Raw genomic sequence first — 26,313 nt, 5'->3', positions numbered from 1 at the left:
CAAGAGCTTAACCATTTAATTAGGGTCTATGTACAGTGTAACAGCAGAATCACAAGAAATCCAGTCTTACATTCTTTCTCCATTCAAGACAATTATTTTTGTTTCATCAGAAACAGAACAAAGCATCCTAACCCACACCCTTATACACACCATGACAAGTTTTACCAACAGCACACACACAGACACACCACAGAATAAAAGCAACACATCAATCTTTGAGCTCCACAATCTGTTTCTTTCGCTCTGGCTGGAATGGAACAGCTCCTGGCTTGCTGTGGAATCTGCGATTGCTCTCTCTGAAGAAAGAAAAAATTTAAATAAAATCCTAAAACTAATTACTATAAGATCAAACTAACATAAATAAATAGATTATTTGATGATTTATAAAAAAAATTGATAGTATCACATTATAGCAAGCACAAGCATGCTCCGAGAATTCATCTCATTACTGTTGTGGAGATGCATTTTACAATAAAACTAGAAAAAATTTTAGTAAACTAAAAAAGAAAACAGAAACAGGAGATTGTGTGGTCTGCAAAATGGCCAAAAGCCCCCAACAAAATATCAAGTGTTGATTTGATAAATCCAAAACTGATTTTTAGAAATGAAAATGAAGATGCTTTTGTATAGAGAATCTTTCATGCTATTGTACTCAGTGTGCTATGGTCTAATCCCTCTTGTGGACATGTGGAGGGGGGGGGGTACCTGGGAGAATGTTTCCTTGCAGCCTACAGGCGCTCGGCAAACACAACTCAGCTCCAGTCTGGATTCAAATTCGAACCCTTCTTGAAAGTTAGTCAAGCGGTTTTAACACACAGCAACTTATCTTGCCAAAAATGGAACATAGTAACTAGGACTTAATAGTTGCATGCAATACTATTTAGCAACTGCATTTCAAACATCAAAAAGAAATATAATGCTTTATTATTATTAAAATGCTGTTTTGTTTAAAATGTGTTCACTAATTTACTAGTTACAAAAATAAAAGGGAAATAGAAACTGAAAACTGACTTTCTCTTTTGAGCCTCTTTGATTTCTCTGAGTTCTTTCCTTTGGCTGAAGATGAGTTTAGGCAAATGCCTGTGTCTAGAAATCCTCTTGATCTCTGGGTGGTCTTTGAATGTTCTCTTCAAGGTTTCAGCTGTATTGAATGCTGTTTTCTCTCTTGGCTTAAGCTAAAGCAATAGAAAAAATTAAATTTGTTAATTAAAAAAATGTGGTCCATGTCTGAATGGGATAAAAAAAACATGGAGGGGCTGTGTGAAAACCCATACTTCAGTGTACAAAAACAAAAAAACATGGAGGGGCTGTGTGACAACCCATACTTCAGTGTACAAAAACAAAAAAACATCGAGGGGCTGTGTGACAACCCATACTTCAGTGTATAAAAACAAAAAAACATGGAGGTGCTGTGTGAAAACCCATACTTCAGTGTACAAAAACAAAAAAACATCGAGGGGCTGTGTGACAACCCATACTTCAGTGTACAAAAACAAAAAAAACATGGAGGGGCTGTGTGACAACCCATACTTCAGTGTACAAAAACAAAACAACATGGAGGGGCTGTGTGAAAACCCATACTTCAGTGTACAAAAACAAAAAAACATGGAGGGGCTGTGTGACAACCCATACTTCAGTGTACAAAAACAAAAAAACATCGAGGGGCTGTGTGACAACCCATACTTCAGTGTACAAAAACAAAACAACATCGAGGGGCTGTGTGACAACCCATACTTCAGTGTACAAAAACAAAAAAACATCGAGGGGCTGTGTGAAAACCCATACTTCAGTGTACAAAAACAAAAAAACATGGAGGGGCTGTGTGAAAACCCATACTTCAGTGTACAAAAACAAAAAAACATGGAGGGGCTGTGTGAAAACCCATACTTCAGTGTACAAAAACAAAAAAACATGGAGGGGCTGTGTGACAACCCATACTTCAGTGTACAAAAAAAAAACATGGAGGTGCTGTGTGAAAACCCATACTTCAGTGTACAAAAACAAAACAACATCGAGGGGCTGTGTGACAACCCATACTTCAGTGTACAAAAACAAAAAAACATCGAGGGGCTGTGTGAAAACCCATACTTCAGTGTACAAAAACAAAAAAACATGGAGGGGCTGTGTGAAAACCCATACTTCAGTGTACAAAAACAAAAAAACATGGAGGGGCTGTGTGAAAACCCATACTTCAGTGTACAAAAACAAAAAAACATGGAGGGGCTGTGTGACAACCCATACTTCAGTGTACAAAAAAAAAACATGGAGGTGCTGTGTGAAAACCCATACTTCAGTGTACAAAAACAAAACAACATCGAGGGGCTGTGTGACAACCCATACTTCAGTGTACAAAAACAAAAAAACATCGAGGGGCTGTGTGAAAACCCATACTTCAGTGTACAAAAACAAAAAAACATGGAGGGGCTGTGTGAAAACTTCAGTGTACAAAAACAAAAAAAACATGGAGGGGCTGTGTGAAAACCCATACTTCAGTGTACAAAAACAAAAAAACATGGAGGGGCTGTGTGAAAACCCATACTTCAGTGTACAAAAACAAAAAAACATGGAGGGGCTGTGTGAAAACCCATACTTCAGTGTACAAAAACAAAAAAACATGGAGGGGCTGTGTGAAAACCCATACTTCAGTGTACAAAAACAAAAAAACATCGAGGGGCTGTGTGACAACCCATACTTCAGTGTACAAAAACAAAAAAACATCGAGGGGCTGTGTGACAACCCATACTTCAGTGTACAAAAACAAAAAAACATGGAGGGGCTGTGTGACAACCCATACTTCAGTGTACAAAAACAAAAAAACATCGAGGGGCTGTGTGACAACCCATACTTCAGTGTACAAAAACAAAAAAACATGGAGGGGCTGTGTGACAACCCATACTTCAGTGTACAAAAACAAAAAAACATCGAGGGGCTGTGTGACAACCCATACTTCAGTGTACAAAAACAAAAAAACATGGAGGGGCTGTGTGACAACCCATACTTCAGTGCACAAAAACAAAAAAACATCGAGGGGCTGTGTGACAACCCATACTTCAGTGTACAAAAACAAAAAAACATGGAGGGGCTGTGTGAAAACTTCAGTGTACAAAAACAAAAAAAACATGGAGGGGCTGTGTGAAAACCCATACTTCAGTGTACAAAAACAAAAAAACATGGATGTATTTTGTTTCATTAGAATGTCAGAACTGCGAATGTTAATGGACCACTGTAGCTCCTATCGTACAATTTGTTCTTAGACCAAAGACTAAAGACAGTATTTGCTCTTCGTAGTTAGTAGTTTGGCACAACAGCTACTGGAGGCCAATTAGCATACAAAATCTGCTGCAATTGGAAACATTCTGATAATAAAATTCAGAAGCATGTAAATCATGTTAAAATGTTAGTAAAATGTTTTAGATGCTTCAGATGTTCTTTCAGAGTTGAAGTCCAAATCTCCTGCTGAACAATGAAGGATGGCTGCGGGTAGGGTATGAACCCAGGACCATCAAGATGAATAAACTAGTCCAGCATGCTTACCCCACAACTTATAAGTATGTGTAAGAGAAAGTCCAATGGTAGCGCAATGGATACATTGATGCTAGAACAAAGTAGAAAAAAAAAAAAAACTGCACTGGCGCGCAGTCTTGGCAAGAATGATAACGATTTCTCAGTACGCTGAAAAAAAAAAAAAAAAAATAGCACACTTCATGGGAGAACAGAGAAGCTGTATGCGACAAACAATGGTCAGCTTTTAGACTTGGTAGAGATGCTTGACTAATTCGACCCAACATGCAAGAACATCTTCGATGAATTAAGAATGCTGAGGCTCACAACCAGTACCTAGGATATATGATTCAAAATGAGCACATGGAATATTGTCCCATCATCCTTGACTGCATGCAGAGGTCTTTTACATAGTGATCCAAAAGTTAAGGTGAACACTTTAAATTTATGTAGTTAAAAGGCCAATAGTACAGTACTTATGTAAGGTATTAAGTTTTGTAACAAAAATAAGGCCTTCAGCCTTAGAGGCCGACGATTCCGTTAGCGTGACATGGTATGATACGATATAGTCTACCCTACAGCTTAGGGCTCCCTACTATGACATTCGCCCAGGGCCTGCACACTGCTAAGGCTGCCTCTATATCTAGCCATGATGTTAATAGCCATTATGTGGCTGTCAATAGCTAGTTTATGTAACCATGTTCTGCTAGAAAAACAGGTGAAAAAGTTATTTGTCAATTTAAAGTAAAGTAAAGTACTCCTTTCAGACCTTGCTATCTATGGGGCAGATGATGTAAAGGTCATCTGCTTCTGCCCACGGTTAATGAGGGTGTCATGTGGCCAGCACAAAGACTAACTGCAATTACTTTTCCCAAACTAATGTCAGGTACCCATTTGAGCTGGGTGACTCATAGGCGCCCTAAAGATCCGAAATAAAAAATCCAGTCTTCATCAGGATTCAAACCTGGGATATCTTGGTTCAGAAGTCAAGTGCTTTACCACTCAGAAACCACGCCTCAATTTGTCAGTTTACATAAAAAACAAGAAATATGTTCTGCCATTTTTGGAATTGCTTATATAAAGTGTATTTTTCATGCATAGCATGCTCAGAGTGCTACGGTCCAATCTGTTTTGAGGACCAGTGGGATCTGGGAGAAGGTTTTCCAAAGTGCTGCCTTGACGTTATAAGTAAGTTCAACTCTGCTTGAGTCGGGTGTCAGACCTCGAGCCCCTTTGATAGGTATGCATCATAACTTAACAATAAACAAATTATTTGAATATTAAAATACTTGGAAAGACATGTGGAAGGCTGAAATATTTATTGGTTACTGCCCTTAATTTTCGGTATGCCAAAAATGTGTAACTTAAGTCTATGTTTGTGACAAACTTGCAGGCAACAGGGCAGGTGAAGCTAAATTCGCCAATTTGTTGCATGCACTTACTCCAGGGAGATAACTCTATAGATAAACTCTAAAGATAAGCACATATAACTCTAAAAGGTAAGCATGCCAAAAAGACACTTTTGCTTTTCCCAATAATCTGGATCCATTAGAACTTGTTAGACAAGTAGGTCTTTAAGGTTAAAAAATAAAAAATACTAGTTCCATTTATTAACCCATGAAATTTCATTCCACATCTAACAGCTAAGCCTTATGATCGCTACACCCCTAGTCATTTTAATTATTATGATTTGCATGCAAACAATTTTTGAAATCCAAACAGATGAATTTTAAAAAATCCCTACTCACCACACCCAGTTTCTCCGCAGCTTTAGATTTCCACAATCTGACATTCATCTCATCAGAGCCTGACAGGATGTACTTGTTGTCCATGGACCACAAGATGTGGTTGACACGCTGCATACGTTTTGTAGTGTAGACATCTCTGTGTGGAATAGAAAGAGTCCATTTGATAAGTTGATACATTTAATCCCTACAAGTTGTTGCATCTGATAATTCTGAATGTTTTATGTCAAAAAAACATAAAATCAAACTCTATGGCCACATCACAAGGTCGCCAGGGCTCGCAAAGACCTTCCTTCAGGGAACAGTACCAGGAAGAAGCAGATAGGAAGAGGAAGTGATAGGACGACAACATAAAAGAATGGAAGGGTCCGCCATTGAATGAAATTCTATCCAAGGCAAGGACAGAAAGGAATGGAGAAAGATGGTTGACAGTCTTGTGTGGTGCCCCAACAGTTCCACAGAAAAAGGGAACATAATCAAGCAAGTATCAATAATTGTTGAAGAAAAAACTCTCAAGATTTGAAAGTCTCACCTGCTATGGCCTTCCACTGCATTGAATATCCGCACAGCTCTGTCGTAGCCTGCAGTGGCAAACTCTTTACCTGTAGGGGCATAGTCAACATCCATCACTGCAGAAAGAAAAAGCACAGAAAAGTGGTGAAATATAATAAAAAAGGAAACATCAACAGATACACTTCAAATCAGGTCAAAGTTTGAATGTTTTACTGGTATTTTAAAGTTTGAATGTTTTCCCACTAATACAAAGTGTGTATGTTTCATCAATATTATTAGGTTTGAATGTTATACTTCTATTATAAAGTTTAACTGTTTCATACGTATTTGAAAGTTTGAAGTTTCTGGAATGTTTTATTGCTTACATGTTTCTCTTTTGAAGCTCAATTAAGGAATTCAAGTTATACAATAAATATTATTTCATCTGACTTGAAATTTCAGATATTCTGTCCATTCCTCATTTTCTTTGCCATCATGAAAGTCTGGCAAAAAGTTAAGCCTAGACCTATTAATCATTATCTGACAGCAGGTTATGGCTTGCCTTTTTCTTATGCTGCGGTCTACTGTATGGTATCACGTTACAAAGTGGTGCTTAAAGCAATGATATCTCCTTACAATGTTAAGCTTTTTGTGAATCACCTCACAATGCAGTGCCTATAACTAGGTCATGACAGTCTCAATGTGCAGGCTTGAAAATGTTTTTGAGGAGCATCTCATTTCCTAGGTCAGACTATTTTCAGCTGTGCTGCTCATGTTTCTGATTCTCATTTAATGAGCATTAACTCTTTCTCTCCGTAATTATTTTCCATGCTCCGATGGAATTATTCAATTTGCTCATTAGTGTTTCACTACCCTGTTATGATTAAACTTAAATAACTTTTTTTGTATGAAATCAGGAAATGTTATATTAGGTATATTATTATATATTATATTTTTATGCATGCTTTAAAGTTTATAAAACCAAAAATTAATTTAATTGAGACAGGTTAAGAGAGAAAGAGTTAAAAAAACAACTTCTCACCAGCAGCTATATGGTCCTCATGTTTGTTTGCAGCCATTGTGAGATTCCTGATGTCATATGTATACAGACTGAAAACATGAAAACAAAAATAATGTTAAGATCTTGTGACTTTCCTCATTACTTGGGATTTTCAAATAAGATGATAATCATTCATAAACAAAGGCTGTGTGAAGCGTGTAGTGTGGTAGCTTAATTTGCTGCCACCGCTGGCTAAACAATAATCAATTCATCATAATTAATCAACATGTTCTTTCAGAGATAAAAATACAATTTTAAAAATTGTTATTTAAAGAATAAAATTTATTTGGATTTTATAAAAGGAAATAAATTGTTTAATAGGATTTAGAGAGAAAAAAAACTTAAAAAACTATTCATTCAAAATTGGAATGAAGCCTAGTATTCCACCCAAAAAAAAGATGTAGTAATATTTAATGTAATGCCTCAAGATCATGTGAAATAGTGATTAGATGACTAGTGATCTGGAATAATATCAAAACACTGAAAATACAATATATTATTTCGGTGTCCTGAAACCAACCTGGAAATCTCCCTACATCTCTAACAAGACTAAAATAAGAATTAAGGTGGTCCTACTGTATGGTTCTGAAACATGGAGAACAACTGAAGCAACAACAACAAAAATACAGACCTTCATCAGCAGATGTCTGAGAAATATATTAAAAATACACTGGGATGACAAAACAGAAAACACCAAAGTGTGGGAGATGGGTGAACAGAGAAATATAGAGGTTCAGATCTTAGAGAGGAAGTGAAGATGGATTGGTCACACCATTAGAAAAGATACCAACAACAGAGCTAGACAGGCCTTAGAGTGGAATGAACCCCTAGGGCACAAGACGCAGAGGAAAACCAAAAAGAATGTGGCGACCCACTGTACTAGATGGAGCCAAGAGGACAGGAAAGAGCTGGGAAGCCATTAAAAAACTAGCAAGAGACCATGGAGAGTGGCTTGTTTTTACTGAGGCTCTATGTTCCATTAGAAACGCAAAGGAAAGATGATGATTTTTCTGTGTGTGCAGTTATTTAATCTTGCTTTCTGCTTAAAGAACAAATGCAATCTACATTTAATGTAAAGATAATTAAAACTGTATCAAAAAAGTACCTATATGTTTTGTTTTCATTTTTTTGGCTTATATGGTACATGGATTCTAAGCCTAGTAACGCTTTTTAATTTTCCTATTTCAATACCACGTGATGACCTAAGGTCCAGGATACATTACCATAGCTACTTACTTGTAGTCATCACAGGCAGCTGTAAATATGTAGGCCTGCATTGGGTTCCAGCTGATAGCATTCGTCTTCATCCTCATGATAAGCTGTAGACAGAAAACAACACAAAACTTACAAAATGACAAAACAATCAAGAAGCTGGTGCTGGGCTAAGGGGAAAAAAGCAAGGAAGAGGGGGGGGGGGGGGGAGATGCCAATATATTGCACCAGAGGAAGGAATTGTGAAACTCTTAGCTATTTCAAATATTTAGATAGCTAACGGATAACACGACTATTTGCTGCTGATTAAATTAAATAGTCACTGGTTCTATTAAAATGTTACAAGATGCAATTAAAAAACCTGGCCATATATTTATTAACTTATAGGGATTTATGTTTGTTACAGATATTTGAAATTTAACTTAAATATAGGGCATTAACTCTTGATTAATGACGCACTTAGTGTTAATTTAAACTGGTCCTAGTTGGCGGTCAACACTGGCACTGTCGATGCTTTAAAATCTATATTTTTCCCTTTTTTTCCTCACGTATATTTTTTTATTGCTTAAAATTTCTACACTAAAAATTTTTTTTTAAAAAAGGAGTTTTTTAAAAAAGAGAAGGGGCTTAAATAATCTCTAGTTTCTTTAGATTGATGTTCTGAATGGTTGCGATACGGGATAATGAGCTTCAGACAATCCTTTAATGTATTTTTAAATGTTTTCTATAAAACGTAAAATATTGTAAAAAAATAATTTTATTAATTTGGATCACAATACATTACCCTGCTGTTGACCTTTCCAGTCAGTTTTCATTTTTCAAATCCTAGTGTCATGGACAATTAGCTCAATATTTCCATTTTACATTTTAAGTGTTTTAAATGTGTTTTATATATATATATATATATATATATATATATATATATATATATATATATATATAAAAATTTGTGACAATATGGATAAATGTGAAACAAATTTCTTTCTTTTTTCATTTAGGATAATGAAGTTTTACCTAAATCTAGTTTGTCCATAGTTGGTAAGTTTTAATTTTTAATTTTCATAAAAAGTAAAGTTCCCCTTTCTTACTTAGCAATCTACAGTGCAGATGATATAAAACCAATATTAAAATAATTGTTTGTTGTAAAAACATTTTTTTGTGTTATATTTAATTGAAGCATGTCAAAGGACAAAAAAATTAATTCTGTCCAAATGTGGAAAATAACTCATGAGAATAAGTTATATCATTCTTTTATATATCTTTAAAGTATACTTTTTACTTTCCCAATAGATTTAAATTTTTTTTTTCTTTTTCACTTCTTATTTATATACAGGCTAATTTTTTTTTTTAACTCTTAAAATGTGCAGGAGCTGTAAAAAGTGAGTTAAATGATCTCACACCACAGAGGACAAAAATAACCTTGGAAGATTGTCCTAGTTAATTAAACAAGAGAGGGATAACAGTAGCATTGAAAAGAATTACTAAGGCTAACAAAAGAGCTCAGCCTACCTTTTGTACTCCAGCACCACCTCGTATGTCATACAACATAATACTTCTGTCATCAGCTGCCACAGCTACCAGGTGAGTCTGTCAAACAAAGAGACAATACTGTGAACCAAATCATTAAGTGCTTATCAGAATAAGACAGCAACAACACTTTGGGCAACACCTTACCTCAATTCTATTAAATTTGACATAGTGCATACTGTCCAAACCCCAAGTGTAAGACTGGTAGGGTTGTGCTCGGTCTCCTGCCCAAACGTCCAGGGACTGGCCACAGGTAACAAATGTATCATCTTTCTCGTGATGATCAATACTCTGATAAACATGCTAGATAAAAGAAAAATATAGCAAACATGAAATTTATGGTTTTAAAAAAATTGTATATAATTTGAATTAGTTTACATTTGTGAGGCATGATGGCTGAGCAGTAAAAGCGCTTGGCTTTTGAACTTTAGGTCCCGGGTTTCAATCCTGGTGAAGATTGGGATTTTTAATTTGGGGATTTTTTTAACGCCTCTGAGTCCACCCAGCTCTAGGAGAAGGAAAACTCTGACTCCAAACCTCCACTCTGTGGTGATACTCCCCCGTGTGGGTATCGGGGCTTGGAAATGACCAAGAGAAATAAATAACCCCACTGCCTTTCCACTTGCATTTCACTAAGTGAATAATAGTGGACCTTCCACCCCTATAGGTGCTTTTTGACGAAGGTCTGGATTGCACTACACCAGACGGAGGTCCTTGTCTCACTACATTCTAATACTAGATATAAATCCATCATGAAGTGTTTTTTTTCTGGATCTGGTAAATGTGATATCGTGAAGGGGCCTGGATCCAGGATGTGAGGATTCCACAGGGCATACCCAGGGCACAGTCCACTTTAAGCTTTCTACTGCAGAAAAGTTCCATTTGGAGAGCTCTATGGATGGCGGAGAATGGACCATTGGCCAACCCCACCTTGTCTCATGGATATTCCGGTTACAGTCTTCAGACCTAGATGTTTTCCTTTTATGTCAGTATTGGAGAAAATTGCCAAGACGGAAAACTCCCTTAAAATGCGGGGACTATATATTTATATATTTTTTTACAAAGCCTGAAGAAATACCCAGCCTACACTAAATGCCAAGGAATTTAACGAAAAATCCATACGAGCTCAGACGTCGTCTCGTAAAAGGTCTGCACATGGCAGTTTCTTCCAGGACTGCCTGTGATAAGTCAGCTACTGGAAATAAAAAACAGACTAGTAGCAAACACCTAAACCTTTTGCAACTCAACATCTTAGGCCTACAAAACAAGACAACAGAACTCCAACACATACTCAAGAAGCATGATATACACATAGCGCTATTGCAAGAAACACTACTGCCCAAGACTTTATGGCAGATTTAAAAGAAAAAGCATCACAAAGATTAAACATAATAAAACACCTAGCAGGAATATCCTGGTGAGCTGAAAAGAAAACCTTAAGACAGTTATACACTGGATACGTCAGATCTGTAATGGATAACTCTCCATACAAGTAGCTGCCAACAAAACCTATCAATCATCATAAGATACAATCCAAAACCAAGCCTTGCGGCTAATTAGTGGAGGTACGAGAACTACCCTCACAGCAGCCTGTGAAATAGACTCCAATATTGAACCTCTTAAGTTAAGGCGCAACAGAGCAGCATTAGAAGCTATTGAGAGATACAGAAGGTTGGAGGACAATCATCCAAATAAATTACTAACACAGAGAAATAGGAAAAACAACCAAAAAAAGCAAAGGACTCTGATCCAACTTACTGACGAACTAGCCCTAAAACACCACCTACCCAATAACAGAGAAAAAATTACCAGATTTTCAAACATTACACCCGGACTAAACTACAAACAACCAACCATCAAAACACAAAATAACTAAAAATAATTACTAAATAACACCTTAACAAAAGAATCAAATTCACTGTAGCTCAAAGTAGGCACGCTTGAAACAATTGAAAGCTATCAAAAAACAGCTATCCATATTTATATAGACGGATCGGCTTTCAAAGCCACCATCAATGCTGGTCTTGGTGCCTTCCTGGTCTTCCCTAAAAATAAACATTTTGAGATAAGCGCACCCTGTGGCGATTACTGCTCAAACTTCCAAGCCGAAATTGAGGCAATCACCATAGCACTACAGACAGTGGAAATTATATGAAGGATTGCAACCACCATCAGATATTGTTGTATTTACAGACTCCCAATCTACTCTGCAAGCACTTAACAGCAGCACCTCAAACCGCCCAAGAGAGTTGACAACACTCATTGTGATAATCCATCAGACGATATCAAAATTAAATATCAATATCACACTACAGTGGATCCCTGGACACATTGGCATCATGGGAAATGAAAAGGCAGATAAGCTATCAAAGGCAGGTTCATCTATGGAACAACCAGATAGACCTGTTAACTACCTCACCCTAAGGTCAATGTTAGTCAACAATCACAAAGAGGAGTGGCTCAACCAATGGGCATCAGGAAACATAGGCAGAGCCATGTACAAAGAAATGACTATGCCTAACAAACTGGACAGTATTAACTTCCTCCCCCGCAAAGAACAATCTACAATCTTCCAACTAAGAACAGGACACACACTACTATTAAATTACCACCTGAACAAAATAAACTCCACACAACTCCCCTTTGCAGACACTGCGCCCACCCCTTTGAAACCGTAAACCATATCCTCTTTGAATGCCCCTCCCTAATCCACCTTAGGCAGACCCTACTTCCACTACAGCCCAACATAACCAACACCCTGTACAGCAGTGCTGAACAATTGAAGAAAACAGCACACTTTTTTCCTTGGCACAGTCTGCTAAAGAGCTCACAGCTCAGCAGCAATAAAGCTGGCTAGAAGAAGAAGAAGAAAGTATATAATTTGAATTAGTTTACATTTACATTTGTGAGACATGGTGGCTGAGCAGTAAAGCACTTGGCTTTTGAACTTTAGGTCCCGGGTTCGAATCCTGGTGAAGATTGGGATTTTTAATTTGGGGATTTTTTAACGCCTCTAAGTCCACCCAGCTCTAATGGGTGCCTGATATTTGTTGGGGAAAAGTAATGGCGGTTGGTCGTGCTGGCCACATGACACCCTCGTTAACCATAGGCCACAGAAACAGATGACCTTTAATCATCTGCCCTATAGACCACAAGGTCTGACGGGAACTTTCCTTTTTTTTTTTTTATTACATATATACATTTGATCTTTAGATTTAACAAAGCTGTACAACAGTATACAGATTTTAAACAATCTTGTATATATTTTCCATACTTTATAATTAGGCATATAAAACATTTATATGTTCAACACTTTACAATAAGGCAAATAATAGATTTATATTTTCAATAATTTACAATTAGGCACATAATACATTTATATTTTCTATACTTAGAAAATTACTATAGTATATGTTTATATTGTTTCCTTTACTAGTTGGCACAGAATAAATTTCAATCCATACTTTACAAGAGGTGCAGAATACATTTATACTTTGCAGCAATTACTACCCAAAATATTTATATTTAAATGTTATGAAAAATTTACAAAATTTCTAAACCTTTGAAGATAACTTTGTGATTATTAATTGATACTTAAGTTTTCTAAACAAAATTATTCAAAAGAACATTTCAATCAAGAAAAAAAGGTTAGCAAACTAAAATCTAATTAGCTTATATTTATGGCACCATCAAGCTGTCTACGTTGAAAACCAAATAAGCAATGGTCCCGCTTTCTTCTTTTTAGATGAGAAAAGAAAGATAAAAGATGAGAAATGCACAAGAAAGAGAAAAAAATAAAAAAATCAACAGAACAAACTTTTTCGAATAAAATTATTTAAGTAGAAGAAAAAAATGAGCATTTCAACAAAAATGAAATATCTTTAAATAGCAAATATAAAAATTGTCTTCACCTTATTTAGAATTGTTCGGACAGGTTCCTGAGTAACGTGACCTTCTTCTGAACAGGCCCAGAATTTGACATTAGCATCCTGACCACACTGTTACAACCAGCAGACATTATATTAAGTATTAAAATAAAGCATTAACAATAAGACAAATTTCAAATTTTATATGAATAAGATGTGTTTTATAATAACAATATTTAGAAAATGTCAATGTTTTTAAAAGTTACTAAAGTAAATAATGTAATTTTCAAAACAAGATTGTCAATGCATCACATGTTGTATAAGGAAGGAGCTAGAGAAGGCAACTATTTTATGAGAATCTAAAACTCTAAACACAATCTCAAACTTACAGAGAGAAAGAAATTTCCTGATCTGTGTGCACACATCCCTCTGACCAGGCCATCATGAGCTACGACGTTACTGATACATTTTTTGGTTGACAGGTCCCAAAGACGAATCTAAAAATGAAAATTATTTTCACTTCAATTTTTAGTTTGAGTTAGAGATCTAACAAAAAAAAAAAAGTCTACAAACATAGGAAATAGTTTTAAAAATGTATTTAACTTTCTATTTATTATTCACGGATTCAGAAATAAAATCAGCTAAGATAATTTTTATGTATCAGTATATCAAAGTGATAGAGATATGGAATGTGTGGCTGACTAAAAAAAAAAAAATCATTTGGCTAACTATAGAGGGTTCTATGATTAGAATTCTGACTAGAGCTGAATTGTGTAAATCAGTGTTTCCCAAAAGTGTGTTCTACAGAACCCTAGTGTTTGCGAGGCCACAACAAAAAAATAAACAAAGTGTTCTTCTAAATACTCAGAATGTGCGAAGTGTTCCGTAAAGGAAACAGTTTGGGAAACACTGGATGTAAATTGCTAACTAAAGGCAGCACAGAGATTTTCTTCCAGATATCCACTACATGTCCACAAAAGAGATGGAAATATAGAGAAGGTAACAGCATGAAAGATGTGCTACACAAAAGGGATAGAAAAAGGGGGCAGGGAGGGTGCTCAATTCTGTGTACAAGTTTTGACTAAAACTATAATCAAAGGGGAATCGATATTACTTTAGGGAAACACATGTTTATCATATTTACGTTTATTTTGTGGGCCACCATCACATGTATTTCTATGTGTATTCCCAGCATCTTTTGGTGGCTACAAACCAGGGTTAGTAGCACTTTTCCATGACAAAATTTTAGGAGATTTTAGGAGGTTTTTTAAGGATGAAATGTATGATGTGTGTGTGTGTGTGTCCCATCCATTTGTGTGATACATAGTAAAACATACACATTTATCAAATCAATTATTGTTATTTGATTTTGTGAGAATTATCTTCACTAGATTCTAGTGATTTAGAGTAAATCTAGAGTCTAGAAATAAGTCAATAAAATTCGAGGACTTTTCGCGGCTGTGTGCGAATTATCTTCACTGAATATACCATAGATCTAGAGTCTAGATCTAAGTCACTAAAATTTGCGGACTTTTCGCGGCAGTATGCGAATAATCTTCACTGGATATACCGTAGATCTAGAGTCTAAATTTGCGGGCTTTTCACTTCTTTGTGCTAATTATCTTCACTAGACTCTGATTTAGCGTAAATCTAGAATCTAGCGTATTTCTAGAGTAATCTAGACATTAGATGTATCGAGATCATTAAATTGACAAATTCACAGAGTTTTCAGGTTAGGTGCGAATTATCTTCACTAGATCTAAATTAGATCTAAATCTAGATACTATTACAGTTACTAGATACTAGCTAGATCTAGAAGATTTACGGACTTTCCACGCGAAGTCACTCTTAGTCTTACACTTACAACAAGAAGATTTTAGGTGAGGGAAGGCCCGGAGGAGTGTAGCCTACAAATTAGTCTTGTAATTGCTCTAATTATAGGCAATAGTCACTACAGAGTAGATCTAGCGCGTCTTTAGTGGTAACAATAAATGACTTCAGAAAAATACTGCCAGGTGAAATGCTTGCTTGAGCCAAGGCCATCTTCAATCACGAGGTCGCGCTTCACAAGTGGGTGAAAGGCGGTGTAGACGCGTCACTGGTCAGCTCATTAACACAGCCAGCCCGTAAGGTCATGCGATCAGAATGCCTAGTTACGCTGTTGTTTTTTCCCTCACATATTTAGCAAGAAATACGCAAAATTATATAAAAAAAAAATATTGGGTAAAAATTTTAGGAGACTTTCGGCAATTTTTAGGAGAATTTTAGGATTTTAGGAGACTTTTCATTTTTTAGGAGATTTTAGGAGTTTTTAGGAGCACTACGAACCCTGACAAACATAGCTAAAAATATCTTTTCACAATTTAATATTAAGATATCACACATTCTAGAGAATGTAAATTGCTAAAGTATGCTATTTATAATGATTAATAATAACAATAAATGGATTATTATCCAACCTCTCCATCGGATGCAGCGGACAGGACATGAGACAAGCGAGTAGGAAATTTAGCAAGGCATTCAATGTTGTCACGATGTCCTTCCAAGCCACACAAAAATGGCTTTGCAAAGACTCTCTCTAACTTGGTAGCATTCAGAGCCCTCTGATACTCTCTCTCAATTGCAAAGGGATGTAAGTAAGATTCTGGATTTTGAGGAGCTGCAGATAAAAGGAAATACATAAGAACTGTGTCTAGCATTAATAAAAATATACTAAATTTAGAGGTCATAGGCTGTAAAAGTGTGACAAGCGTTAAGGACATATCTAGTTGAGGTAAAAATGAGGTTAGTATTATTTAGTTGTTTCAAGTTTGTAAGATGTTGATGATGGATCAATCTAAAAATTGGTAGGAATATAGTAATAATAATTAGTTTTATTAGTCTATAGTCCATTTTTCTACACATAAAATAAAATGGGATAACTTTACTCCTATATACTATATAACACAGAAAGATAAATTGGGTATCATTGTAAACCTCTCAGCAAGCTCTACATAACTAGATAGTTTCTGTTGCTATAGATAATTAGATCTATCATCTAGACCTATGTTAAATACTATGTTTATTTCCAGAAAGTCAGTGTTCAGATATAGAGGAGGTTCTTATATTTTAGACACTCCATCACATTCTCCTTCCTTGAACGCGTCGTTTTTTTTTTTGTTTTTTTTTGTAATTCATTTGTTTTTATGAATGGAGCTAAAAATGATGTTTCGGGACTGCGCATGTCCAATTTTAGATAAGTTTCAGTAATTTTGTTCCATTTTTCCAAAGCAGATGGCAGTTTTTTAGATTCTCGGTAACCATGTATGTAAAGCTGTTGTTTTAACCTCCTCCGGCAATTCATACACATATTATGAGCCTGTTTGATCTTTAGAAAGACATTCCAATCACATTTATACCGTTACCTGTTAAATAAAATTTAAAAAAGGGGTGTACAACGAATAATAATGAATTCAGCTCATTCTCCTTCCTTGGACACAGCAAAATCGTAATAAGAAATATTATTGGGATTAATAAATCTATGATTTTTTCAATGAATAAACATGACCTAGATCGAGATATCTATAATATATAATTTATGAATGAAAGAAAAAGTGCGGGCTGCTAATTTAAAGCCAGAGACCATGCCCACTGCAGGTGATCACGCCAGATGAGCTGGGGGTGAGGAGAGGTATACAATAAGCGTGTAGTGTCACAAACTATCAAACAGGCAGTGGAGGGAAGGGGGAGAGAGAGTCATGAAAAGAATTATGAGCATCTATGGGTGTTAATGTGACACAAAAGGAACATCCAAATTATGAAAACAAGAAGAGGGTCATTGGATGGGAATTTCAAGAAAGAGAGAAAATACATGTAGCCTAGTTGAAAATATCATATTTATTAAATTATAATAATTAATTTAAAGATATATAATCTATATAGATTTATTTCTGTCTGTTTCTACACATAGATTACATAGGTATATAAATAATAAACTATAAACGATATATATATATATATATATTCTATATATAGAGAGTTAGAGAGAGAGAGACAGAGTGTCACAGAGAGAGTATATTGAGGAAATAGACTATAAATACATAGTGCAAAAGTGAATCTACTTCTTTTAATACAATCTAAAAAACTTTTAAGTAACACAGATATAATTTATTAGCCATTACATAGTGGTGTCCAGTGACGGTGCTCTCTGTCCAAGTGAGGAGAAAGCCCAAAAATTGCGTTCAATAAAGGAACATGAACATTGAAGTGACCCAGTGTATTTTAAAATAAAATCTCGACTATGAGTGGTAATTCAAAGGAACACAGCTATTTTTATAGTCCTTTAGTTGCAGATAAGAATCTGCTTTCAGTTTTTTTGTAAGTTAAACCTTCACCAAATAAAAAAATAAAATAAAAATTTGACCCAGTTCCCGTAAGTCGGTGTTCAGATATAAGAATCTACTATAGATAGATCTAATAGATCTAAGAATCTACTAGTAGTACTAGATTCTAGATCTATATAGATCTACATACACTATAGTATAGTATCTATAGTTGTGTAATTTGTATCTGGTATGTTAAGTATGTATCATGTATAGTAGATTCTTATATTAGGCACACAGTATTCGGGAACTAGGTCAAATTTTTATTATATTTTTTTATTTGGTGACGGTTTAACTTTTTTATTAATTTTATTTAACAGCTAACAATATGAATGTGTTTGGAATGTCTTTCTAAAGATGTTTGGAAGCTTATTTTGATAGATCCACCAGCCTACGATCAAACAGGCTAATAATCAGCCTTCATCCCTTATATGGGGAGGTTTAAACAATAGCTTTACATACTTGGTTACAGAGAATCTAAAAAACTGCCATCTGCTTTGGAAAAGCGGAACAAAAATACAGGAACTTTTATCTAAAATTGGACATGCACTGTCCCGAAACATCGTTTTTAGCTCCAAACATAAAAACAAATTAATTATAAACAAAAAAAGCAACGTGTTTCTTAAAGGAGATTTCGATGAGCTGTGCCTAATATAAGAAGCTACTATATATGGCTTGCGCTCAGGCGGCTCAGCCTTGCAGAATGATCTCTTCTCCAGTCTCTACAGACTACTCCTCTCTAGTCTAGTCTCGCTAGTGATTCGACTCTACTATAGAGTTAGACTAGACTGACTAGGCTTAGATTTAGTCTTAGATCTAGTGACTAGACTTTTAGTCTTGACTAGAGACTTATGACAGAGTAAGTTAGAGTCAACTTAGAGTCACTAAACTCTAACTTAACTAACTAAGAGTGACTTAGTATTAGACTATTCCAATGCTAATGAAATGTCAGATCAAATCTAGATTTGAGATGAGATCTAGCTACATTCAAATTTTATAACTGCTAACCTTTATGGATATCAAGTTTTGTTTCTCTTCTATAATTTTCTGGATTTCTAGATAAAACCTTTAGCGAAAAATCTTTCCTTCGCACGACGGTTGCCATCTTAATGAAGTTTTAAACTGCTGTAGACTATATGTATGTCTAGATCTAATTAAAAACAAAATTAAAACTACGATTAGAAAAACAGAATGAGAGAATGCAATATGACTTCATTATGCCAAGATTCAATATCCAGATCTAGATTTATATCTAGATCTAGTTTATAGGATTTAGATCTAAATATATATATCGACTTTTCTTTTACATCCAAACGGGATGGGATCTTTTTAGATTATAATTTAATACAAAATAATTCTTTGGAACATTTTCGTTTTTCGGGACAAGATATGTGTACTATTTTTATTTGTTTTTTTTTAACTGCTAGACACTATATCTAAATAGTTTATTACAATTTAGAAAGGGATAAAAAAAAAATAAGTTACACTGTTAACGAATAAACCATGAATAAACCTTGACGATCAATTTCTAGATCCAGGCCAGATCTAGATCTATTTAGATTCTAGTTTAACTTTGGATCTTCTCTTGATTTAAATTACAGTTAAGTTAGATTTAAAACAGTAAACAGATGTATATATTATATGAAATCTGTTTTGAAGTAACGACTGCTGTAGGCTACTGTAGCTGTAACTGTACTAGATCTAGAGTAGGTAGATGAGATCTATCTAGAATCTAGATCACTAGATCTAATAATACTAGATCTATATATTATATAGTATAATAGTAACAGTTTAATACTAATGACTAATATTATTTATAATAATCTAATTAGAGTCTAGACTAATTCAAGTTAGATTATTTATTAGATCTAGAATCCACTTAGGAAAAGGAAAACTCTATAAATTCAAACCTCTCAGTCCTCTGCTCAACCCTGCTGCCTTGCAGCTATACCCAATCATGCTGAGCTGGCAACCCTAAGGCAGTTTGCAGCATCCAATGCTACACCCTGGCAGAACCTGTTCCTCTGCTGACTCCAAACTGTATCGGCACTGCCAAAACTGCTGTTCCTTTGGATTCATCAGCTTCGTGGAGATAGGGGAACTAATGTGTGGGAGACATTGTTCCGACCACAACTAATGCTCATGCATTCATCCCATTTCAATGAGATGATCCATAGTCACTGCGACTGAAGGAGGCCATATATACTAGATTAACTAGATATCTATATAGATTTATAGATCTAGATTACAGACATTATATAAATAGTAATATAATTTAAATATAGATCTAGTACTACCTCTATAGAGTGTATAATAATAGTGATTTATGAAGCCATTTATCTAAATGAAGCCATTGTCCACTGGCAGTATATTTTCTTCTGTTTTCTGCACCTGTCTTCAATAAGGGCTTTTCAATGGGTCTCAAATGTGTGTCTCACAGCTTTGTGAGAACCCTCCAACTGTCTCTTTCAGAGACCATCTGCTGCCATCTACCTTCCTCTATGCTATTAAGGGTGAAATTGTGCTTGAGTTGATCTTTATAACGCTTATGGGGGGCACCTCTGTTAGGCTTAGACTTAAACTGTCCTCTTTCAAGCATGGCAAAGAAGATCGCCTTTGCTACTGAGGTGCTCTATGCGGGCTTTTGCACCCTTCTAAAGGCTAGATCAATCATCTGAGAAACTAGAACAGACACAAAATAGAGTAGTAAGATTCATAACAAATCAATGTTTACATTTGATTAGAGTAACACCTTTAGTAAAATCATTACATTTAGAAAGCATTCAGGATAGAAAACTTTTTAAACTAAAAGTAAAGTAGCAATTATACAAAAGACACTGAACCATAATCTTCTAATACAAAAACAAAACCTAATAAAATACTCAGAAAGACACAAAGATAAAGGCGCATTCCTTGCTCAGACAAATGTGCACAACTACTCCTTTTTCCCTAATTTTTAATCTCTTAGATATGCATCGGTTGCCTTAGTCAGCCAAGAAAACCAATAGCTTAGCAGAGTTGAAGTCATTGATTAACATATAGGACTAGATTTAACACCTTTAGTAAAATCATTACATTAAGAAACCCTTCAGGATAGAAAACTTCTAAAAGTAAAGTAGCAATTATACATAAGACACTGAACCATAATCTTCAAACACAAAAACAAAACCTAATAAAATACTCAGAAAGACACAAAGATAAAGGCACATTCCTTGCTAGGACAAATGTGCACAACTACTTCTTTTTCCCTAGTGCTCTTAGATACGCATCGGTTGCCTTAGTCAGCCAAGAAAACCAGTAGCTTGGCAGAGTTGAAGTCATTGATTAACATATAGGACTAGATTTACCTAAGGATCATCTTTTTTTAAGAACATCTGTAATTTATAAGATAAGAAGGAAATCTAGCCACTCTAGGAAATGTCAAAGCAAGTTGAAGTTTCATGAATTGAATAAGCCTAAAAAAAATGTAATTCAGACTCATCGCCACTCTAGATTAGATCTATTTTAACATGCTAGATGCTTGCTAAGAAACACATTCTATATATAAAGCATAAATTCAAGAAAATTCAGAGGTTGTATGTAGGGCTATTTATTTGGTTGTGGGGAGAGTGAGAAAAGTAATACTAGAATTCACAGGCAAAAAAATGTACAGGTTGGAAGGATTATAAAATGGGTCTTTCAAGTCAAGGGTTTAAAAAAGAGGGGGGTTCCAGAGAATAGGAGAGTAGTAACAAATACTATAATTCACTGGGTAAAAAAAGGTATGTTATTGGGATTGTTAAAATGTGGGCTGTTTTATTGGAAGTGCAAAAAAAGGAGTGGGGGGTTCTGGTCAAAATAAACTATATATAGTCTGGCAACCAATCATACAACGTGTAATGCTAGTTATGACACATATATATATATATATATATATATATGCATTAGAGAATCAAAATTACTCATTTGATGGAGCACAATAATTATGTATAAAAGACATTGAGATGCCTTAATTTTATTGTCAAACACAATATACACTGAAATGGTTTTGGAAAAATAATCAGATAATCTTCCATGAATGAAGAGGATCTGTTTTCAACAATATCAAAGTGCCTAGATGTATGCCTATTAGTGGGCCCATTTTTTTGTTTTCTGGCTAACATTGACTTGACAGTATTGTCTGGTCTGTCCATTTGCTCCATGGATTACCCTTCCTTTTCATTTCCGCGTCACCGGGGGAGGGGTCCATTGTAGTGTGCCTGTTTTTTTTTTTTTACACACACACACATACATATATATACATACATATACACACACACACACACACATACAATAAGTAATACGAAATTCTAAAACTTTTTTTTAATTCCTTTTTTAGAATATCAACTTCAAAGTCTTCGTGGACACTTTTTGACTGCCAAAGCAATGTAATGTGTATTGTTGAGTCTCACTTCTTTGTGTTCAAAATGCCATGAGACATGTGCGGCTGATTCCATGTATCAGCAGTTAACGCCCTTGGCTTGATAAGATGCCAGCACCCAAAAATCTGCCCAAAACTTTACCTGTCACACCAGAACAAGAGGGCCAGTTATGGGAGAATAAGCAATTGAGTCTTGAGTCTTCCGCTGGGCTCATACATGCTGTTATTTTCTACCTGATCAAATGCTTTGGTGTGTGGGAAGCAAAGTATCTAAAGCTGTTAACCACTGAACATGTCAAGTACGATGAAGATAAGCTAGGAAAATTTGTCACAATTGATACAACATCTATTGCAAAGGCTGGAAAGGTGATACGCCGGTACGATGATCCTGAAAACCCCAGGAGCTTGTATAAAATTATTAAGATCTATCAGGGCTACCTGGCAAATGAAGGTCCGTTACTCGTACGTCCAATTTCCTCCATAAAAGATTATATCTGCTATAGCCCTTGGCCTTTAGGTGTAGGTATAGTAGACCAGACGGCACAAAACCTTTTAAAAGATCTTGGTGATCAGCATTTATATACAAATGCTTCGATAAGCCTTATGGCTATTGAAACTCTGAAAAACATTGGGGTTGGGACCCATTGTATGGGAACCTGGACGCAGCAACTTTATTCACTGTATACTAAAAGCAATGCTAAAGATGTCTTTGGGGTTTGCATGAAAACCAACTGTGAAAAGAAAAATTTAAATCTCTGCTTGCTAATAAGTAGGCTGCTAGACCCACCGTACCCTCCAGACAGAGCAGACGTGGCAGAGCTGGAGAACAAAAAACTCAAACTGGTTGATGTCTTTTTTGAATCGCAGCTGACAAGTTTGAGCTCCGTCCACCCAGATGATGATGATGTCATCTATGAGAAGACTGAAGAAATAGTCAAAGAGAAAAACACCAAGAAATTCACAGACTCTGGGGGAAATAAGAAAAACTCAAATTTGACAAAAAGACACAGGCTATCCAAACGAGGCTCTAAATCAGGCTGTGAGACTTTTTCACCTAGGTTTAAAAAAAGAAAAACTTCAAAAAATGTTCAGAATGGACTCAATGAAAATTCCAGCCTTTCTGAAAAAGCTCCAGTGAAAATAATTTCTGTATCTTCCATTCCTGAGAGCAGTTTTTCAGTTCAGAGGAATGAGGATAAAATGTCTTTAAGTGTGGAGAATGATAAAATTAATCATGAAGATGCAAAAGACAATCAGTTGGTTCTGGAAAACATTAAAAAGGAGAATGTGGATGAGGGAGATGATCTCCCTTTAACTTTTATTAAAAAAGAAATTATTGATGAAGCTGATAACAAAACCATGTTTCAGCCACAGGAACCATTGGAAGATAGAAAAAATCTTCTGACTGCAATAAAAGTTGATTTAGATGATTTGACGTGGCCTCAAAATGAGACTCAAGAAGAGCACTGTTTATCTACAGAAAACACTGTGATTTTGGCAGCAGTACCGAAGCCATCTGTGGACAGTATTCTTCTTTTACGTAAACTTTGGAAGCAAGAGGCAGAACTTCAACCTCATGACTTAGACAAAAGTGAATATAAGCAGTTTGTGCCAGACACCAAGTTAGGAATGAATGTGGACCTCAGCCCGCCTGTGTTGTCTCCTCAAACCAAATCTACAGATGCAGATGATAACGTAGATATAGAAACAGCCAGACAACTTTATTTGCTTCCCTCTAATTCACAGCCTACCTCGGATAATTGTGTCAAAACAAGCCCACCTGCTGACAATGGTGTGGCATTGGCCACTGCTAATATTTTTGAACCCATATCCAGTGATTCACACAAAGCCACAGAATCACAGTTTGTTTTGAGCAATTTTCCTTCCAAACAGTCAACGAAAATTTCCACATCACCTTTAAGCAGTTTTCCCCTCCTGATGTCTGCACTAAAAACTGCTATCCCTCAAGAAGCCAGTGCAATCATCCCGTCTCTGGTCAGCACACGTCCAGTAGCTAAATCACGAAAGAAGTTTAAAACATTAAAATGGAGCAAAGTCCTTAGTAGCAGGCTGTGCAATTCCACCAACCTAAAGCAGCGTCTCAAGTCAAAAATTGCTACTTCCAGCGTTAGTGACAATGCTGAATACTCATCTTCACCCAAGAAGACACTAAAAGCACCAACAGTGTCTTCTGCTGTCTCAGGAAATAATGTGCCAGTCTTTCCTTCAAACTCATCGTTGTTGAACTCTCCTCTTGCTCAGCTTCAGCCTCACTCTGGTATCTACCATCTCAGCAGCGACCAGGAAAAGCAAGCAGCCTACCAGACAGTAAAAATTCGCACAGACAGTGGGACAAAACTCTTTACTATTGGTGACCAGCACTTAGAACAGTCGGCTTCATCCATGGTGCTGACTTCCGAGACAAACATTGGGGACTACTTTCCGGAAGGGACTATGATCCCTGCTAATGGTCTCAAACTGTTGACTAGAAACGGCCCCAATGGCTTAGAGGTGTTGCTGAAGTTTGAATACACCAGCGGTAGTAGCTCTAGCAAAAAACAATAATTAGTATAGAGAGGCCTTTATCTTCATTCTGTATTACTTCTATCTTGTTAAACTGTATATATTTATATCACAACAATATATGGTTAAAATATTTATTGCTGCAGTTGTGAAACAATTTTTAAAATGGGGCCTGTGACGCCAATACAAAGTAATAACTTGGTCTAGGATTACCAAGAACGTTATAAATTGTGCTTGTGTAATTTAGTGGCACCGTTACTTCTGGGAAATTTAAGCCTCAGGGCTGGAGTAAACTTGTGAGTTTTACTTTGGTTTTAAGGTTACTTGTTTTTATACCATTGGTGGTAAGGACAATGTTGGACATGGTAAATTATCATGGTACTATACAAGTATTTTATTCTATTTAAACTCTGATCCCAGTAATTTTATTTCCCTTACTGTAGGTGTTGAAGTGTTCAAATGAAGCTACGCTTATCTATTTTTATTATATATCTATTTTATGATGAATTATTTTTTTTATATACATTTTCAGTTTGAGAAAAAAAGATTAAAAGCCCTTTCTATGGCAATCTTTATAATATTTTATGCATTTTTCAGGTACCCCTTATTAGTGTTTATTTTAATATTCATATGAGATTCTGATAGGACTTTCTAGTGTTTGTTTCATATATATTGTATATATATTTATATATATAATGATTGAATTTTGCAGGTGTGTATTTGTTTTGTTTTTGCATGTTTCTGCTGTTCCTTCAGAATGGAAGATTGTTACAGAATTGCCCGAACCTCCCATAGGACAACAGGGGATGGTGGCAGGCTTGGTTTGAACCTGCGACCATCGAAATGACAGTCCTGAGTGCACACAACATGACCAGGCAGCCATCCAAGAGCAATACTAAATGAAATGATGTTGAGGCCAAAAATCTAAAAAGCAAAATTTCTGCTTTAATTGTTAACATTATCAGACAGATCACTTTAATTATAAGCTTTATGTTTATTTATTGTTGGACTTCTTGTTTGTAGCTAATGAAAGTCTTATGGCTCAAGCATCCTTTATTGTAATTTTAAATTATCATGGTTTTCGGTATCTATGTTTGTTATTCTGAAGTCATTTTCATGAAAGTAAAGTACCCCTTTCAGTTCTTATGAGGCATATAATGTGTCTCTGGTCCACAGGTAATGAAGTGTCAGGTTGCCAGCACAGTGACCAACCGCCTTTAATTTTCCTCAACTAGTGTCAGGTACCCATTAGATCTGGGGAGACTCATAGGTATCTTAAAGATCCCAAAATAATATATCTCAGTCTTCACCAAGATTCATACACTGGACTCCTCAACTAGTGTCAGGTACCCATTAGAGCTGAGGGACACACAGGCGTCCCAAAGATCCCAAAATTAAAAAAAAAACACCAAGATTCATACATGGAACTCCTCTGTTCGGAAGCCAAGCGCTTTACCACCCAGCAACCATGCCTCTAGTTAGATGAAACCTATAAAAAAAATGTTCAACTCAGGGTCTAGTATCAAAACCATATGCTCTTACATTAGTCCATCCATATCTCTTCTTGCTGGTTTTGTTGATACATTTTTTTGTTTGTAGAATCATAATTTTTTGGTTTACTTCAGAA

General features: G+C 35.7%; 2 protein-coding genes across 2 annotated transcripts; one reads left to right on the top strand and one right to left on the bottom strand.

The window, feature by feature from the left end:
• LOC106051515 (DDB1- and CUL4-associated factor 13-like) lies at nt 1-18,932 on the bottom strand. Its single transcript, XM_013206696.2, has 12 exons — nt 18,773-18,932; nt 15,863-16,062; nt 13,793-13,900; nt 13,449-13,535; nt 9,685-9,840; nt 9,520-9,597; nt 8,035-8,117; nt 6,781-6,848; nt 5,779-5,875; nt 5,250-5,385; nt 1,012-1,175; nt 1-296 (listed from the first exon to the last, which is right to left on the bottom strand). The coding sequence occupies exons 1-12, from the start codon at nt 18,867-18,869 to the stop codon at nt 209-211; spliced, it is 1,362 nt and encodes a 453-aa protein (XP_013062150.2). The 5' UTR covers nt 18,870-18,932; the 3' UTR covers nt 1-208.
• Nucleotides 18,933-19,204: 272 nt separating this feature from the next.
• LOC106051516 (uncharacterized) lies at nt 19,205-25,582 on the top strand. The gene is made up of 2 exons (XM_056015204.1): nt 19,205-19,364; nt 22,122-25,582. Exon 2 carries the CDS (start codon nt 22,272-22,274, stop codon nt 24,726-24,728), a length of 2,457 nt encoding a protein of 818 aa, XP_055871179.1. The 5' UTR covers nt 19,205-19,364; nt 22,122-22,271; the 3' UTR covers nt 24,729-25,582.
• Nucleotides 25,583-26,313: the final 731 nt, after the last annotated feature.

The sequence above is a fragment of the Biomphalaria glabrata genome, chromosome 17 (genome assembly GCF_947242115.1).
Source record: "Biomphalaria glabrata chromosome 17, xgBioGlab47.1, whole genome shotgun sequence".
Classification (NCBI taxonomy): Eukaryota; Metazoa; Mollusca; class Gastropoda; family Planorbidae; genus Biomphalaria; species Biomphalaria glabrata.
This window is presented reverse-complemented; position numbering and strand designations above follow the sequence as displayed.